Below are 17,640 nucleotides of genomic sequence, written 5' to 3'. Positions count from 1 at the left end.
TTGCCTGATAGTGGAGTAGGCTGCCTTTTAAGATAGTGAGTGTCTTGTTATGGTAGATATCAAGCCAAGGCTGAATTGCCAACTACCAAGGATATAGTAAGACTGATGTCAGCCAGTAAAGGTCAAAGTAAAAGTAATTCAGGAGTTCTCTCCCTTACAGCCTTTGCAAAATGCAGTTGAAATTGTTGGCAAGAAACCTAGCAAAATTATAGTGATGTGTACATTCAGCTGCCTAGAAATTTTCTGGATAATATATAGTTTTGGTTATTCAGTATATCTGTGGTTGTTTTCAGGTATTATTTTCCAACCTATGAAAATGACACTCTGCTATGTACCCTGTCTGACAGTGAAAGTGACCTGACAGCTCAGGAACAAAATGGAAATATCGCCATCATTAGTGAAGATACATCTAAACTGCATGCTTTGAAACAAAGCAGTATTTTGAACCAGTTGCTACTACATGAGTCCTTGAAAAACTAGAAGAAACTGCCACATAAGCAATGTTTCATGTTTTCTCCAATGAGACAGATGCAAAAGAATACTTTAAATTTGAACATCAGCAAAGGATTAGTCTTTGGTAAAATTTTTTTTTTTTTTTTTAATTGGCTGTCTTGGGTCTTCATTGCGGTGCGCGGGCTTCTCATTGCAGTGGCTTCCCTTGTTGCGGAGCACAGGCTCTAGGCTCGCAGGCTTCAGTAGTTGTGGCTCGTGGGCTCTAGAGCGTGGGCTCAGTAGTTGTGGCACACAGTCCTAGTTGCTCTGCAGCAGGTGGGATTTTCCCGGACCAGGGATTGAACCCGTGTCACCTGCTTTGGCAGGCGGATTCTTAGCCGCTGCATCACCAGGGAAGTCCAAAATAAACTTTTAAAAAACTAATTTTTTTCCCAAAAATAAAGTAGAAACTAAATAAAATGAAGACTTTTTGTATATGGGCTCTGAAGTTTTGTTATGTAATCATTGTAAATGTTCTCATTTCATTAGACTCATATTTATCTATAATAAGGAAGACGTGCCAATCACAAAGAAGTGAAATGTTCAAATTATTTATAAACCTAATTTCAACCAGTAGTTTCAGTCTCTTCCCCACAGGCTTTCGTCATCCAGCAAGTCACAAAATTTGACAGACGTGTGCTTTCTGTACTACACTGGGTCAGCTGTGAATGTAGTGACCAAAAGAGGAGCCACAGAAGAGAGGAACAGTGGTCAAAGTCCTGGATGATGCACAAATCGGACACTATTTCGGAAAAATCAAAATCTGACTATGGTATTATTATTGCTTTCCACCTGGAGTTATTAAACTCCCTAGAAATGGACATCAAGCCAAATAACTTCACTTTCCCCTACAGTGTATATATGGCTAACAGATGAGTACTTTTTTAAAAACAACCACAATACCATTATGACATCTAACAAAATTAACAATAACTTCTTAATATCATATGTTTTCAGTTTTCCTTAGTTGTCCCAAAAATGTCTTTTTACAACATTACCAGTTACAGGACAAATATTGTATGCCTCCTGATAAGATGCAATGAGGAAGACAAAACATCCCTTTTCAGGGTTCTTCCCCAAAATGTATAATGCGAATATACTGAAGAAACATCAACTAAACCCAAGTGAGGGACAATCTACAAATAATTGGCCTTTACTCTTCAAAAAATCAAGGTCATGAAAAACAAAGACTGAAGTAACTGTACCAAATTAAAGAAGACTAGAGAGGTATCACATTGTGTAATCCTGGATTGGATCCCAGACCAAGAAAATATGGTTTTCTTCTGCTGTAAAAGATATTAGTGGGACAATTAGCAAAATTTGAGTAAGGTCTGTAGTAAATGTTATGGTATTCATATTAATTTCCAGATTTCAGCAATTGTACTGTAGTATGTGTAAGAATGTTCTTGTCTTTAGAAAATACACACTGAAGTTGTTAAGGGTAAAGGAGCACTTTGTTGGCAATAAAAAACTAATATGGGGAATTCCCTGGCCGTCCAGTGGTTAGGATTCCGGGCTTCCACTGCAAGGGCCCTGGCTTTTTTTTTTGGCTGCAGTGGATCTTTGTTGCCGTGCATGGGCTTTCTCTAGTTGTGGCGAGCGGAGGGCTACTCTTTGTTGTGGTGTGCAGGCTTCTCATTGTGGTGTCTACTCTTGTTGCAGAGCACGGGCTCTAGGCACGCAGGCTTCAGTAGTTGTGGCACGTGGGCTCAGTAGTTGTGGCTCACAGACTCTAGAGTGCAGGCTCAGTAGTTGTGGCGTATGGGCTTAGTTGCTCCGCAGCATGGGAGATCTTCCCGGAGCAGGGCTCAAACCCGTGTCGCCTGGATTGGCAGGCAGATTCTTAACCACTGTGCCACCAGGGAAACCCAGGGGCCCGGCTTTGATCCCTGGTCAGGGAACTAAGATCCTGCATGCCATGCAGTGCAGCCCAAAAACAAAAAAGAAAACACACACACACACACACACACACACACACACACCCCTAATATGGGTATGTATATAGAGAGAGAATGATAAAGTAGATGCAATAAGATGTTAACATTTGGGGAAATCTAAGTGAAGGGTATGTGGGAATTCTTTGTACTATGGCAACTTTTCTATAAGTAAAAATAGATTTTAAAAAACTTTTCAAGATGTCTTTTTACTTGGTTTGCTTAAATCAGGATTCTAGTGAGACACATACTTTGCATTTGGTTGGTGTGGTCCTTAAGGGTCTTATGTATAACAGTTTATGCTGTTAAACTCTTTCATTTTAACTGCCACTTACTTGTTAAAGAGATTAGGTCATCTTTCTCACTTTCTGAATTTGGATAGCGTATCCTCTTTGTGTCATTTAACATGTTCCTCTATCACCAGTTTTTCCTGCAAACTGGTATATCTAGAAGCTCCATTAAAAATTTGTGTTCGGGCTTCCCTGGTGGCGCAGTGGTTGAGAGTCCACCTGCCGATGCAGGGGACATGGGTTCGTGCCCCAGTCCGGGAGGATCCCACATGCCGCGGAGCAGCTAGGCCCGTGAGCCATGGCCACTGAGCCTGCGCATCCGGAGCCTGTGCTGCACAACGGGAGAGGCCACAACAGTGAGAGGCCCGCATACCACAAAAAAAAAAAAAAAAAAATTTGTGTTCAAAAAAATTTTTACAAAAATAATTCGTAAGAGATGTGTGCTTTCTCCCACATCACATCAGGCACATGATATCTGATGTGCCACTTATAGAGATGTGACAATTGATCAGTGCGTTCATGTGCTGTCAGTCTGGTGCATCATTATAAAGTTCCCCATCAAACCATTTTAATATCCACTGGTTTATGTTATCTAGAATTTTTTTTAGGGCTTGCAAAATGGTGATCTTCTAATTCTATGATTTCTTTACCAATGGGTACTTTACACAGCATGTGTACTAGAGAGCACTGGAGTCTGAAGTTCTAGTTTTCAACTGTTAATGCAAGCCTGTATAGGCAGTGCACCAAGACTAATCTTGAAGTCATGTGGTACAGCCTGTCCAGAATCTCAAGAGTAATCTCCCACCATGTGATCCACAATTGACTGGATTTGTAAATTATATGAGCTGTGGCCAACGCTTTAGAATCCAAGCCTCGAGGTGTGCAGACACCCATACAATTCTTTTCATTGAAAACCAGCAAACAATAAATAGGAGCCTTTATTTAATGAAAAACCTACCGTTGTTTTAAAACCAAAGATCAAGAAGGAAGTTAGTCCTGTGCCTAGAAACTTCTGTCTCTAGGAATCAGATTTGTTCAGAAAATCAAGGAATATCTGGGGTGTTTCTAGAATGTGCTTCAGTCTTAGAACAGGAGCAATGACAGGATGAGAACAAAATAAATGAAGAGTAATTAAGCTTGAGAAGGAGAAAGCGTTTTTGGAGATAAAGTTGAGATTTTAGAGAACAGATCCAACAGATATTAAAGGAAAAATGAAATTGAAAGACAAGATAAAAGGGACAGGATACTGTACTTGGAGTTTCATTCATTTAAGAGGTGTTTTTCTTAGGTTGGTAGATATTTGGGGGGGATCATCTGGAACATAAGGACAGAAATAATAACTTAGTTCCAAAGAAATTGAACAAGAGTATAAGCAAAGTCTCAGCAAACTGTACTGACTGTCCCAAAGGGAGCGCGGATACAGGCCACTACTGGCAAAGTGCTCTCTTAGAGCCACGCAGAGACTCCTTGGGAAGAACCACTGGTGGATTGCACCTTAAAGACTGGGACAGTGGTGCCAAGTGTACCTGAAAGTCTGGACCATTTGAGAGGGGAATAGCAGTCAAATGCAAGTAGACTGTTCGGAGGGTATTGAATGAGTGTCCAGATGTTGCTGTGATTGTAGGTAAGGACGTAAGTGCTGCCTGTGCCCAGAGTGGGCACACCTGAGAAATTCTGAGCATTAAGACTCTAAAGGAGGGCAGCAAGAAAGATGAAGCATAATAGAAGAGAGTGAGCAGGGCAGTGATAAATGGAATCCAACCCTGGATTGGCTGTCGGCCCAGTCAGAAAATACGTGCTGATTATCTCACTCGGAAAACTGAGAGTGCTCAAGATTTTTTTTGGACAGTAGTTGCCTTTGACAGACCGGAACCTAGTGACTCATCTCTCAGAACAGAAGACCCTGTTAGACAAAATCTAGATGAGAAAGGTAGCATTATCTGGGCCAGAAAGGAGAGAAAGTTTAAGAAAAAAAAAGAAGGAAGGAAGCATCAGATCCTACAAATACTGTTAGGCCTATATGTGTTAGGGAAGGAAAGGGAATAACTTAAGAAATAAATTATACTGTGACAAACTCAGCTGCTCCTCCCAGAAAGGTGCAGAGGGAAATCGAGCCCTAGGACATATCCACTATTGCTGGAAAAGGCAGAGCCAAGAGAAATACTGCTGGAGGCTGGACCAGTCCAAAGCAGGAGAAGGTGGTGTGCTGAGGAGGGCTCTCCAGAAGTATGTGTCCTCACCAGTGCAATTAGTCTGGTAGTCCAGTTGCCCCCAGTATTTATATATGTCTTTAATAATAATAAGTTTAGTTGGGTATATGGCTGCCTAGAATGAAGACTGCATTTCTCAACCTCTCTGGTAGTTCAGGGTATAGGCTTGTTTTATTGGCACCTTACTGTATTGCATTTTTCAGATGCTGTGTTTTTTACAAACTGAAGGTTCATGGCAATCCAGCGTCAAGCAAGTTTATCCGCGCCGTTTCTCCACCAGCATTTGCTTACTTCGTGTCCCTCACGTTTTGGTAATTCTCACAGTATTTCAAACTTTTTCATTATTACTATATATGTTATGGTGATCTGTGATCATTGATCTTTGATGTTACTATTGTCATTGTTTTGGGGTGTCATGAGCACCCCAAACCAGCCCATCTCTCTCCCTCTCTTCAGCCCTCCCTATTCCCTAAAACACAACAATATTGAACTTAGGCCAGTGAAGAGCCCTACAATGGCCTCTGAGTGTTCAAGTGAAAGGAAGAGTCACACATTTGTCGCTTTAAATCAAAAGGTAGAAATGATTAAGCTTAATGAGGAAGGCATGTTGGAAGGTGAGAGAGACCAAAAGCTAGACCTCTTATACCAGTCAAGCTGTGACTGCAAAGGGATAGTTCTTCAAGGAAATTAAAAGTGCTAATCCAGTGAACACATGCATAATAAAGCAAAACAGCCTTATTGCTGATATGGAGAAAGTTTTAATGGTCCGGATAGAAGATCAAATAAGCCACAACATTCCTTTAAGCCAAAGCCTGATCCACAGCAAGGCCCTAACTCTTCCTTCAGGAAGCTGCAGGAGAAAAGTTTGAAGCTAGCAGAAGTTGGTTCATGAAGTTTAAGGAAAGAAGCCATCTTCATAACATAAAAGTACAAGGTGAAGCAGCAAGTGGTAATAGAGAAGCTGCAGCAAGTTATCCAGGAGATCTAGCTAAGATAATTTATGAAGGTGGCTATACCAAACAACAGATTTTCAATGTAGACAAAGCAGCCTTCTATTGGAAGAAGATGCCATCTAGGACTTTCATAGAAGTTAATGCCCGGCTTCAAAGCTCCAAAGGACAGGCCGACTCTCCTGTTAGGGCTTAATGCAGCAGGTGACTTTAAGTTGAAGCCATTGCTCATTTACCATTCCCAAAATTTTAGGGCCCTTAAGAATTATGCTAAGTCTGGGCTTCTCTGCTGGCTCAGTAGTTAAGAATCTGCCTGCCAATGCAGGGGACATGGGTTCGAGCCCTGGTCCAGGAAGATCGCACATGCCGCGGAGCAGCTGGACCCGTGAGCCACAACTCCTGAGCCCACGTGCCACAACTACTGAAACCCGCGCACCTAGGGCCTGTGCTCTGCAACAAGAAAAGCCACCTCAATGAGAAGCCCGCACACTGCAACGAAGAGTAGTCCCTGCTTGCCGCAACTAGCGAAAGCCCACATGCAGCAACAAAGACCCAATGCAGCCAAAAATAAATAAACTTATTTTAAAAAAAAAAATTATGCTAAGTCTACTCTGCCTGTGCTCTGTAAATGGAACAACAAAGCCTGGATGACAGCACATCTGTTTACAACATGGTTTACTGAGTATTTTAAGCCCACTGTTTAGATCTGCTCAGAAAAAAAGATTCCTTTCAAAATATTACTGTTGGGCTTCCCTGGTGGCACAGTGGTTGAGAGTCCGCCTGCTGATGCAGGGAATACGGGTTCATGCCCCGGTCCGGGAAGATCCCACATGCTGCAGAGCGGCTAGGCCTGTGAGCCATGGCCGCTGAGCCTGTGCATCCGGAGCCTGTGCTCCTCAACGGGAGAGGCCACAACAGTGAGAGGCCCGTGTACCGCAAATATATATATATAATTGCTGTTTGTTGACAGTGCACCTGTTCACCCAATATCTCTGATGGAAATGTGCAATCAGATTAATGTTTTCATGCCTGCTAATACAACATCCATTCTGCAGCCCATGGATCAAAGAGTCATTTCAACTTTTAAGTCTTATTATTAAGAAATACACTTTCTAAGGCTATAGCAGTCATAGATGGTGATTCTAATAATGTATCTGGGCAAAGCCAATTGAAAACCTTCTGGAAAGGATTCAGCATTCTAGACACCACTAAGAATATTTGTGATTTACGGGAAGAGGTCAAAATATCAGCATTAACAGGAGACTGAAAGAAGTTGACTCCAGTCCTCAAGGATGAGTTTGAGGAGTTCGGGACTTCAGCGGAGGAAGTAACTGCAGATGTGGTGGAAATAGCAAGACAACTAGAACTAGAAGTGGAGCCTGAAGATGTGACTGAATTGCCACGATCTCATATAAACCTTGAATGGATGCAGAGTTACTTCTTAAGGATGAGCAATGAAAGTGGTTTCTTGAGATGGAGTCTACTCCCGGTGAAGATGCTGTGAAGATGGTTGACATGACAACAAAGGATTTAGATTACATAAACTTAGTTGATAAAGCAGCAAGGTTGATAAAGGATTTAGAATATTACATAAACTTAGTTCATAAAGCAGCAGCAGGGTTTGAGAGGATTGACTCCAATTTTTTTTTAATAAATTTATTTATTTATTTATGGCTGCGTTGGGCCTTGGTTGCTGCACGCAGGCTTTCTCTAATTGTGAGCGGGGACTGCCCTTCGTTGTGGTGCGGGGGCTTCTCATTGCGGTGGCTTCTCTTGGTGCGGAGCACGGGCTCTAGGCGTGTGGGCTTCAGTAGTTGTGGCACATGGGCTCAGTAGTTGTGGCTTGCAGGCTCTAGAGCGCAGGCTCAGTAGTTGTGGTGCACGGGCTTAGTTGCTCCATGACATGTGGGATCTTCCCAGACCAGGGCTCGAACCCAGCTCCCCTGCCTTGGCAGGCGGATTCTTAACCACTGCGCCACCAGGGAAGCCCCTGACTCCAATTTTGAAAGAAGTTCTGTGGATGAAATGCTATCGAACAGCATGCGTGCTGCAGAGAAATCATTCATAAAAGGAAGAGTCAATCAATGAGTCAAACTTCATTGTTGTCTTATTTTAAGAAACTGCCATGGCCACCCCAGCCTTCAGCAGCCACCCTGACCAGGCAGCACCATCAACATCAAGGCAAGACCCTCCACCAGCAGAAAGATTACAGTTCACTGAAGGCTCAAATGATGGTTAGCATTTTTTAGCAATAAAGTGTTTTTTAATTAAGGTATGTACATTGTTTTTTAGATATAACACTATTGCACACTTAATACACTACAGTATAGTGTAAGCATAACTTTTATATGCACTGGGAAATCAAAAAGTTTGTGTGACTTGCTTTGTTGAGATAGTTGCCTTGTTGCAGTAGTCTGGAACCAAGCCTGCAGTATCTCCAAGGTATGCCTGAACTCGTGTGTCTTCTTTAAGAAACGACACAAGCACCATTTGCTTTACTTACATCCTTTCCTACCTTATTTCACTTAGGATGTAGATATTCTGCATATGAGACAATGAGGTCCAAGCCACGCATGGTGGGGCAACAGTGTCAACGGAATCTGGATCCGTGACACTATGGAAGGGTACACCAGCACTGGAATGCTGACCTAGACATTTATGTGAGCAGAATAAACTTCAACCTTCCCCCTGTTATTTTGGGTTTTCTGTCATTCATATCCAAAACTAATCCTAACACACCTAGAGATTCAAGCTGCAGAAATGTCAACAACAGCTTTAGTTCAGGAATCTGCTGAGGATGTTTTCCAGCTGAAACAAATAAGGAAATGAAGGAGAAACTCACCTTGCATGGCAGGCTTCACATGCCCTAGCAATTTCACAACAAAAGGCAACAGCAGGAGCCACTGTGTCATTATTTAGAGCCCAGGTTCCATGGATCAGGGAATGTTGGAGACAGGGGGCTCAAAGGGGAAATGGAAGTTAAGAGGCATTTAATATTCAAGCTGGGAGAGGGACTTCCCTGATGGCACAGTGGCTAAGACTCCGTGCTCCCTATGCAGGGGTCCGGGTTCAATCCCTGGTCAGGAAACTATGATCCCACAACTAAGAGTTCACATGCTGCAACTAAGGAGCCCTGGAGCCATAACTAAGACCCAGCATAAATAAATAAATTTATTTTTTTTTTAAAGGTTCAAGATGGGAGAGAAAGATCTCAAAACAGACTAATGACTGGGCTTGCCATCACTGCTATTTCTAAACTTTGCAAGAGTGTAAAAATCTTTTGGGGAAGAAAATTCTCATCTGCCCTCTTAGGTTCTCTGGCTGGGTCTGCAAAATAATCTGACAACAGACATATTAATATGAGAAAAGACATACAAATTTCTTTGATTTTAAAAGGTTTACATGATGTGGGGTCTTCCTAGAAAGAGAGAAAACTTACAAAGAAACAGCTAAACTTGGAGGCCTTTATAGCATTTGAACATAAGAGGTTACATTTAAAAAGAAGTGTCAAGACAAATGGAAAGGGCTTCGAGCTTCTAGGGGCAGCAAATTGTAGGAAGGCAAATATATGGGAAATTAATGGTAGATAAGGCCTAGTTGGTAAGGTTTGTTTGTGTAGACTCTCGCGGGGCCATCCTGTCTCCTGTATCACTGGAAGTTGTTACTCCCTTCCCACGGACAGTGGTGGGGTGGGGTGGCAGTGGGGAGACACCTTCACAAGGGGAATTTGTGATCTTACTTTCCAGAAGATAGGGAACAGCAGAGAGCTCATCCTGTGCCTGCTTTTTCTCAGTTGCCTTCAGCTCAAAATAATCCTTATGCCAGAGTGGCCTATATTGGGATGGTGTATTCTGACCTCCTACAGTCGCATATGTCACCCTGAGAGAAATATGTGTTGATTCTTCCCATAGGAATGATAAAACATGTTGCCGACGTTAACTTCTTGAGGGAGCTTCCTCCTGGTTGAGTTTGTTTACGGATCAAGGATTTCAGATAACTTACACAGCATCCTGGTGAAGCCCAAATCAAGATTTCACTGTCTGTTTTATGGAAAGTGCAAGGTTCTGGGAGCACCACTTTGTCTTGATAATTACTTGAAAATCTTGGTATTGGTTTTTTTTCTGTTGTTTAATTTTGTTGGTGTCGAGTACTTTGATGATACTCTTTAAAAAGTGAGGTGTAACAGAAATTTGGTGTTTAACTTCTGAGACTCTGAAAAAAAAACCACACTAGTGGTTCTAGTGAGACCCTGTCCAGGCTGCTGAAAGAACCACAGTGCTCTTCAGGTATGAAGAACCCTTCTGGTTCAGAACAAGCAGAATCAGAAATTGGGAAGGATGAGTTTTAGACTTTAATGCCTTTTAACTTTAACTCAAGCAGACAAGAGAATCTAATCTTAGAACTTTAATTTTTCCCTGGGAAATTCACAATGGTAGAGGGGTTATTTTTAAATTGGGGACATCAGTATTTTACTGGAATGTTTTTTATTGAAGCATCTTTACAGTGTCATATAATCTCTTTGCAGAACCTCTGATAGACTGTTCTAAACAACATGGTTAGATGTAATTTAGAATGAAAAGTGAACGGGGAGCTTTCAGCTGGAGTTCAGCGTGGCCTGTAATTACTTCAGTCGATCAATTGCCTTCCGAGGGCAATAGCTACCCTCTTCGCCACCAGGCTCAGGAGAACACACAAAGGAAGAGTAGTTGGCACTTGGGCGGGAGAGGTCGGGGGTGTGCTCATGGTAAGGGCTGCACTGTCATCCTAGATTGTTGATCTCCTCCTGCAGGGGAGACAGGCACACTCTCAGTTGGCCTGTAGTTTAATGGTTAAGCCTAAGGAGCTAAGAGAACACAAACCTGGAGAATATGGGAAAAGGGGAACTCCTTTCCCCTAGCCTCTTGTTTCCATGAGAAAGGAATCCATTACAATAACATTCTGGGTTTCTTTCTGACCCCTCTCATTCCTGAAAGGGAGGAATGGCAGAACAGGAGCTTGGCATGTGTGACTCAGCCCCTTCCTCCTTTTTCTCTTTGGGATCTGTCTCTGCATACGGAACGCATCCTGTTCTGCTCCTACTTTCTGCAAACTTTAGACTGGCAGGCTCTGCCAGGGCAGTTGGAGGCCTTCAGTTGTCCAACACTCTCTACGACTGTGTGGGTAAGTGTGCCTGACTTTGGGGTTCAGTGTTAGAAAGCTCACTTGCCCACAGCTACAAGCCACATTCTCCAGTATCTTTATTAGCAATAATGGTGATATTTAATCTCCGTCTGCTTGACTCATGTTTCAGCTGGCCCTTCTATAAGGTATATGGTCTCTCAGGGTATGGTGGGCGTGGCCAGAATTACTTGGAGACCACCTCTCAGAGAGTTACCCCTAAATACACTAAGTCCCAGCAATCAGGACGCAAAGTAGACTTAGTTCCATCCAGGGCTAAGGCTGGGCGATAAAGCCAGAGAATTCTAGCATGTCATCGGTGAGCTAGCTGCACATATAGTTTTTGAAAGACCATTAGAACTAGGGTCTTAGGTTGAGTTCCACCAGAAACAGACTTTAAGAATTTGAGGGCAGGTCATTCGTTTGAGAGGTAAACCCAGGAAATACCAGTTCAGGAAGTGAGGAAGTAAAACATAAAATGGAACACAAAACTGTGCATTAATGAAGTTACTACTATGGGAATGCGACTTAGCTTACTGAGGACCTCTGGGAGACTGCATAGGACACTTCTTGGAGTTGTGCCACACCTACCAGCACCACCAAGGGGCAAAAGGCTGGGATATTTATCCACCAACTCCACTGGCCATGGGTTGAGGACTGCTCTCAGGGGCATAAATTCCCTGGCACTTCAGCCTGCCTTGCACATTGGTCTAGTGTCCTCAGGAGGCTGGAGAAGTCCCTCATACGAAGACTGAGGAAGCGGTAATGTAAAAGGGCCCCGACGGTAACTGCTACAACTGCAGGTGTTGCATTATCACAAAAGTAAAAGTTTTATGGAGACCTTAGCAGTCCTCACAACTTTTCCATATATCATCTCACTTGACCTTCAAAACAATGTTGTGACGTATCTAGTCAGGAACTTGGATCCTAATCAGGGGTAAAGAGAGGATGAGAACACTGAAGATCAGAGAGATGGGGCAAAGCACAACAAAGTAATATATGACAAAATAATATATGGAAACTTAAAATGAGACCAAGCCAAGTCCCGGACTTCTTCAGTGAATGGAGAAATAGCGGTTCTTTTTGAGAGGATGGAGTCGAACTTGAATGAGAACAAGAATGAATTCTTTAATGTAAGTGCTTTGCTGAATTCATATGCAGAATTGACATACCAGTCCACTTCCATCAAGGGCATCAAGTTGCAGCTATTGTTTGCTTAGGCTGCAAAAATAGTCACCCTATATCCTTGAAGTTTAATTCAGCTATTTCTGTAAGCTTTAGATGATGGATAGCTAAAGGGTTAAACCAGAAGCTGCCGTTGAACTCTCATGCCTTATAATTGATATTTTGAAAAGCTAAAGCACATTCAATTCCTGAGGATAGCAGTTTGCAAGATTGAATGGCATTGGAGCATGCTAATTCAAACTGGAAACATTCAGCTAAGTTAATATTAATCTCAGAGTATTCTAAGATTCAAGTGAAGATGTGTCCTTTGGTCCTTGTAAAATTAGACTACAAAAAAACAGATTTTTGAGGATATTCTCAGTCACTTGGATACACAGTGAGCAGTAAATAAAACTCTTATAAAACCATAGATTCTGATTTTGGTGTTTTCATCATCTGGCAAACATTACAAGAACAAAAGAATATGCTGTGGTAAATTGTAAAAAGTAAAAAAAAAAAAATTAAGGAGGAAGAGAAAGTGAAAGGCAAACCAAAAAAAAATTATTAATCTCTTACTCTCACAAAAGGCAGCCCACTTTAACACTTCCATCGCTGTCAAGATGAAGTCCGAAACCTGGTATTTGAGATCCCGCAGAGTCGGGCCAAAACTACGTCCTCCAACACCCCATCCATCACGAAGTCCAGTCAATTCTATCTCTAAAATGCATCTCAGTTTCTACCACCATCATCTCAGGACTGAACTACTGGAACAGTCTCCTAACTGGTCGCCCTCCTTCCTTGCTGGCTCCTGCAACCTGTCCTCCTCAGAGCAGCTTTAAAAATCCTTCTCTGGTATAATGAACTTTCTTGATTACCTACCCAGCATCTTCCCCTTTCTTCCTTTGCTAATAGTTTGCAAATTATTTGGGGGAACCTATTCTACCCTTACTAAGTAGCAGCCATGCCACTGGGATTGACTCCAGCCCTAGCTTCATGGGAGTCCTGATTGGAATAAGAACTTCACTGCAGAGCTACGCAGAGAGGTTATGCAGAGAGGTTATGCAGAGAGGTGCATAGCAAGGGCCCGCCCACAGTGACTGGTCCGGGCTGAACCAATCAGAGTGAAGGTGAGGAATTCTGTTACATTCCTCACCTGCTTCAAGAAGCTAGACCCTCCCTTTCCTGTTGAAAAAAAGACACCCGTACCCTGGTTGCTGCCAAAAATCATCTTGCCACCCTTGAGAGAAACTAGCTCAAGGCCTCTCACAGAAGAGCAAAGAAGAGAGTTCCTGAGAAATGAAGCCAGAGCCGTCACCTCAAGGTCCTCTGAACGTTTCGGTTACTCGGGTCAATAAATCCCCTTTATTGTTTAAACCCTTGACATGGGGTTTTCTTTCTCATACAGTGAGAGCTTCCCATTGAATATGGAGGCAAGTCTAAACTTCTTACATGATCTGCAAGGCCCTCAGGAATTTCATCTCCACCCTTGTTTCACGTCACTCTCCTGTGCCCGCTACTCTGCAGGCAACCAGGCCTCCTTGTGTTCATTGAACCGACCGTGCTTTTCCCACGTCTGTGTTTTCAGCACTTCTGTTCTCTCTGTACTCTTGCCCCAGCTCTTTAATGTCACCTTGTCATCCAGACCTCACTTTGACTCTCCCCACCTGCTGGCCCAGTCCACTTTCTATCCCTGCACTAACGCTTCTGCTGCCAGTGCAGTTTCAAATTCAGCACCCCATAAGACAAGCAGAGGGGGACAGTCAGGCCGTGAGTAAATAATAATCTTGGGTTCCACAAGCAAAAATTGCATTTGTTCTCCTTCCACTGTCACCTCTAGGAGGAAATTATACAATAGATTTGTGGGGACATCAAATTTTTCTGGGGCTAAGATGGAGAATTTTATTGCCAAGAATTCCAAGAGGCTACTCCCCATGAGACAAAAGCCAAACTGCACTTTGATGCCAGTTATGTGGGTCTAGAAGGTCTCAGCTGAGAGCTGATAGGGGTGGGACACGAGGAGAAGGTGGAGGGAGAGACAGCAGCAAGGCACTGAAAGGTGAGGGAGGTTGCAGGGGTCAGAGAGAGCAGACCATTCAGCACCGGAGAGAGTTGAAGAGGACTTAGAAGATATTTTGATGCACGATGCCTGGTGCACAGTTGTCTCCTTAAAAACATTTCATGGGAAACAGAAAACAGACTAGATGTTACCAGGGGTGAGGGAGAGGGCATGGGAGTTACTGTTTGATGGTTACAGAGTTTCTATTTGGTGTAATGAAAAAGTTCTAGAAATAGATAATGATGATGGTGGCACAACATGTGAATGTAATTGATGCCACTTAAAATGTCAAAATCGTCAATTGTATGTTATATATATTTTACCACAGTTTTTAAAAATACCAAAAAAGAAGAGATTTTTTTTAAAACTAGCTAACTGTGTATAGGATGAACTGGAGTAGGTCAAACTTACCAAGAAGGAGGCTGGCACATTAATCTAGTCAGGAGGTGATGAGAACAACTAGAGCAGTGAAAGTCAGTCAGGGGAAAAATTAGAAATAGAATGGTCAGGACCAAAAGCATTTGGTTTGGGACCTGCTGAGTTTGAGGCGTGTGGTGGATATTGCCCAGCTCTCTCCATCAGGACTGAGGTCTTCATTCCCTCAGCTGGCCTGGATACAGGTAGATAACAGCCCACAGCTGCAGCCCTCTCTGGAATTGGCTGTTGGCCAAATGAAGCTGCATTGTACAAGGGGTTGTGGAAACTTGGGAAGAAATGATTTCTACCAGAAGGAGGGAGTGATGGGCAGAGAAGGCAACCTGAGAAACTCCGTTGGATTTGGCAACGTAGAGGTCCTTGGTGACCTTGGCAGGAGAAGTATATCTGCGGAGGGACAAGGTCTGAATTGCAGTGGGATGGAGGCCACAAGGGAGGCAATGAGGAAGAGCTGGATCTGCATCTGGAAGGAAGGGTAGGAAGTAGGGCACGGAAAGACCTGCGAGGCAGGGAAAATGGTGTGAGCTAGGAAACCCAGGCTGGGGAATCACCCAGTTTAACTGGAGGAGGTCAGGGGAAGGCAGGAGGGATGGCTAGAGAGATGGATCATGCCCATGCATGGCTGTCTTCACTGGTAGGCTGTGGGGTTTGAGCAGAATTAACAAGGCTGTTTCCACACTTGTGCCTGAGTTCCACTGGGTTCAGGAAACTGCCTTCTGGTGGGAACTGGGCATTCTCTCACCAGAGTGTGGGCTTGACCATTTGCACCAGCTGAATGTTTTGGCTGCAGTCCCTTGGACTCCATGTTTATGAATGCATACGTAATACATTTTCTGAAGTGAATTCCATTAAGCCAGTTTAATTCATGCATCAATCCTATTCTGTCATGTAAACTTGTATCTAATACTTTTTACTTTCATTTTTATTTTACTAAAATTATTTTCAAAGGATTTATTTCTGTTTTGTATGAATTGTACAGGAAGTATTTAATACATCTATCAAATTGCATCCATTATAGCTTCTGCCATTGTATATTTTCTTTTGTGACCTGTGTTTTTATCAAATCCAATTTCCCTAGACAAATATTTGCAGATCTAAATTTTATTAAGTCTCCCAGGAAAGCAAGGATTCTTCAGTATACACAAATCAATCAATGTGATAAACCATATTAACAAACTGAAGGAGAAAAACAATATGATCGTTTCAATACATGCAGAAAAAGCTTTCAACAAAATTCAACACCCATTTATGATAAAAACCCTGCAGAAAGTAGGCATAGAGGGAACTTACCTCAACATAATAAAGGCCACATATGACAAACCAACAGCCAACATCATTCTCAATGGTGAAAAACTGAAACCATTTCCTCTAAGATCAGGAACAAGACAATGTTGCCCACTCTCACCACTATTATTCAACATAGTTTTGGAAGTTTTAGCCACAGCAAGCAGAGAAGAAAAAGAAATAAAAGGAATCCAGATAGGAAAAGAAGAAGTAAATGGGAGATGATTTGCAGATGACATGATACAATACATAGAGAATCCTAACATGCTACCAGAAAACTACTGGACCTAATCAATGAATTTGGTAAAGTTGCAGGATACAAAATTAATACACAGAAATCTCTTGCATTCCTATACACTAATGATGAAAAATCTGAAAGAGAAATTAAGGAAACACTCCCATTTACCACTGAAACAAAAAGAATAAAATACCTAGGAATAAACCTACCTAGGGAGACAAAAGACCTGTATGCAGAAAACTATAAGACACTGATGAAAGAAATTAAAGACGATACAAACAGATGGAGAGATATACCATGTTCTTGGATGGGAAGAATCAACATTGTGAAAATGACTATACTACCCAAAGCAATCTACAGATTCAGTGCAATCCCTATCAAACTACCAATGGCATTTTTCACAAAACTAGAACAAAAAATTTCACAATTTGTATGGAAACACAAAAGACCCTGAATAGCCAAAGCAATGTTGAGAAAGAAAAACAGAGCTGGAAGAATCAGGCTCTCTGACTTCAGACTATACTACAAAGTTACAGTAATCAAGACAGTATGGTACTGGCACAAAAACAGAAATATAGATCAATGGAACAGGATAAAAAGCCCAGAGATAAACCCACGCACATATGGTCACCTTATCTTTGATAAAGAAGGCAAGACTATACAATGGAGAAAAGACAGCCTCTTCAATAAGTGGTGCTGGGAAAACTGGACAGCTATATGTAAAAGAATGAAATTAGAACACTCCCTAACACCATACACAAAAATAAACTCAAAATGGATTAAAGACCTAAATGTAAGGCCAGACACTATCAAACTCTTAGAGGGAAACATAGGCAGAACACTCTGTGACATAAATCACAGCAAGATCCTTTTTGACCCACCTCCTAGAAAAATGGAAATAAAAACAGAAATAAACAAATGGGACCTAATGAAACTTAAAAGCTTTTACACAGCAAAGGAAAACATAAACAAGACGAAAAGATAACCTTCAGAATGGGAGAAAATGTTTGCAAATGAAGCAATGAACAAAGGATTGATCTCCAAAATTTATATGCAGCTCATGCAGCTCAATATCAAAAAAACAAACAACCCAGTCCAAAAATGGGCAGAAGACCTAAATAGACATTTCTCCAAAGAAGATATACAGATTGCCAACAAGCACATGAAAAGATGCTCAACATCACTAATCATTAGAGAAATGCAAATCAAAACTACAATGGGGTATCACCTCACACCTGTCAGAATGGCCATCATCAAAAAAATCTACAAACAATAAATGCTGGAGAGGGTGTGGAGAAAAGGGAACCCTCTTGCACTGTTGATGTGAATGTAAATTGATACAGTCACTATGGAGAACAGTATGGAGGTTCCTTAAAAAACTAAAAGTAGAACTACCATACGACCCTGCAATCCCACTACTGGGCATGTAC

The 17,640-nt window shown here is 42.1% G+C and overlaps 1 protein-coding gene across 3 annotated transcripts in view; it reads left to right on the top strand.

Moving 5' to 3' along the window:
- The window catches only part of ZNF277 (zinc finger protein 277), a 132,278-nt gene extending 114,838 nt beyond the window's left edge, over window positions 1–17,440 (top strand). For 2 of the 3 annotated variants that reach the window (XM_004269885.3, XM_033428262.2), the window contains exon 12: window positions 294–17,440. In XM_004269885.3, coding sequence (XP_004269933.1) covers window positions 294–480 — 187 coding nt within the window. In that variant the 3' untranslated portion in view covers window positions 481–17,440. The remainder of the gene's footprint in view (window positions 1–293) is intronic. The other variant, XM_033428260.2, reaches the window with a different exon arrangement.
- Window positions 17,441–17,640: the final 200 nt, after the last annotated feature.

This window comes from Orcinus orca, chromosome 9 (assembly GCF_937001465.1).
Source record: "Orcinus orca chromosome 9, mOrcOrc1.1, whole genome shotgun sequence".
In the NCBI taxonomy this organism is placed as follows: Eukaryota; Metazoa; Chordata; class Mammalia; order Artiodactyla; family Delphinidae; genus Orcinus; species Orcinus orca.
Note: the sequence above shows the minus strand (reverse complement) of the source record. Positions and strands in the feature narration are given on the sequence as shown.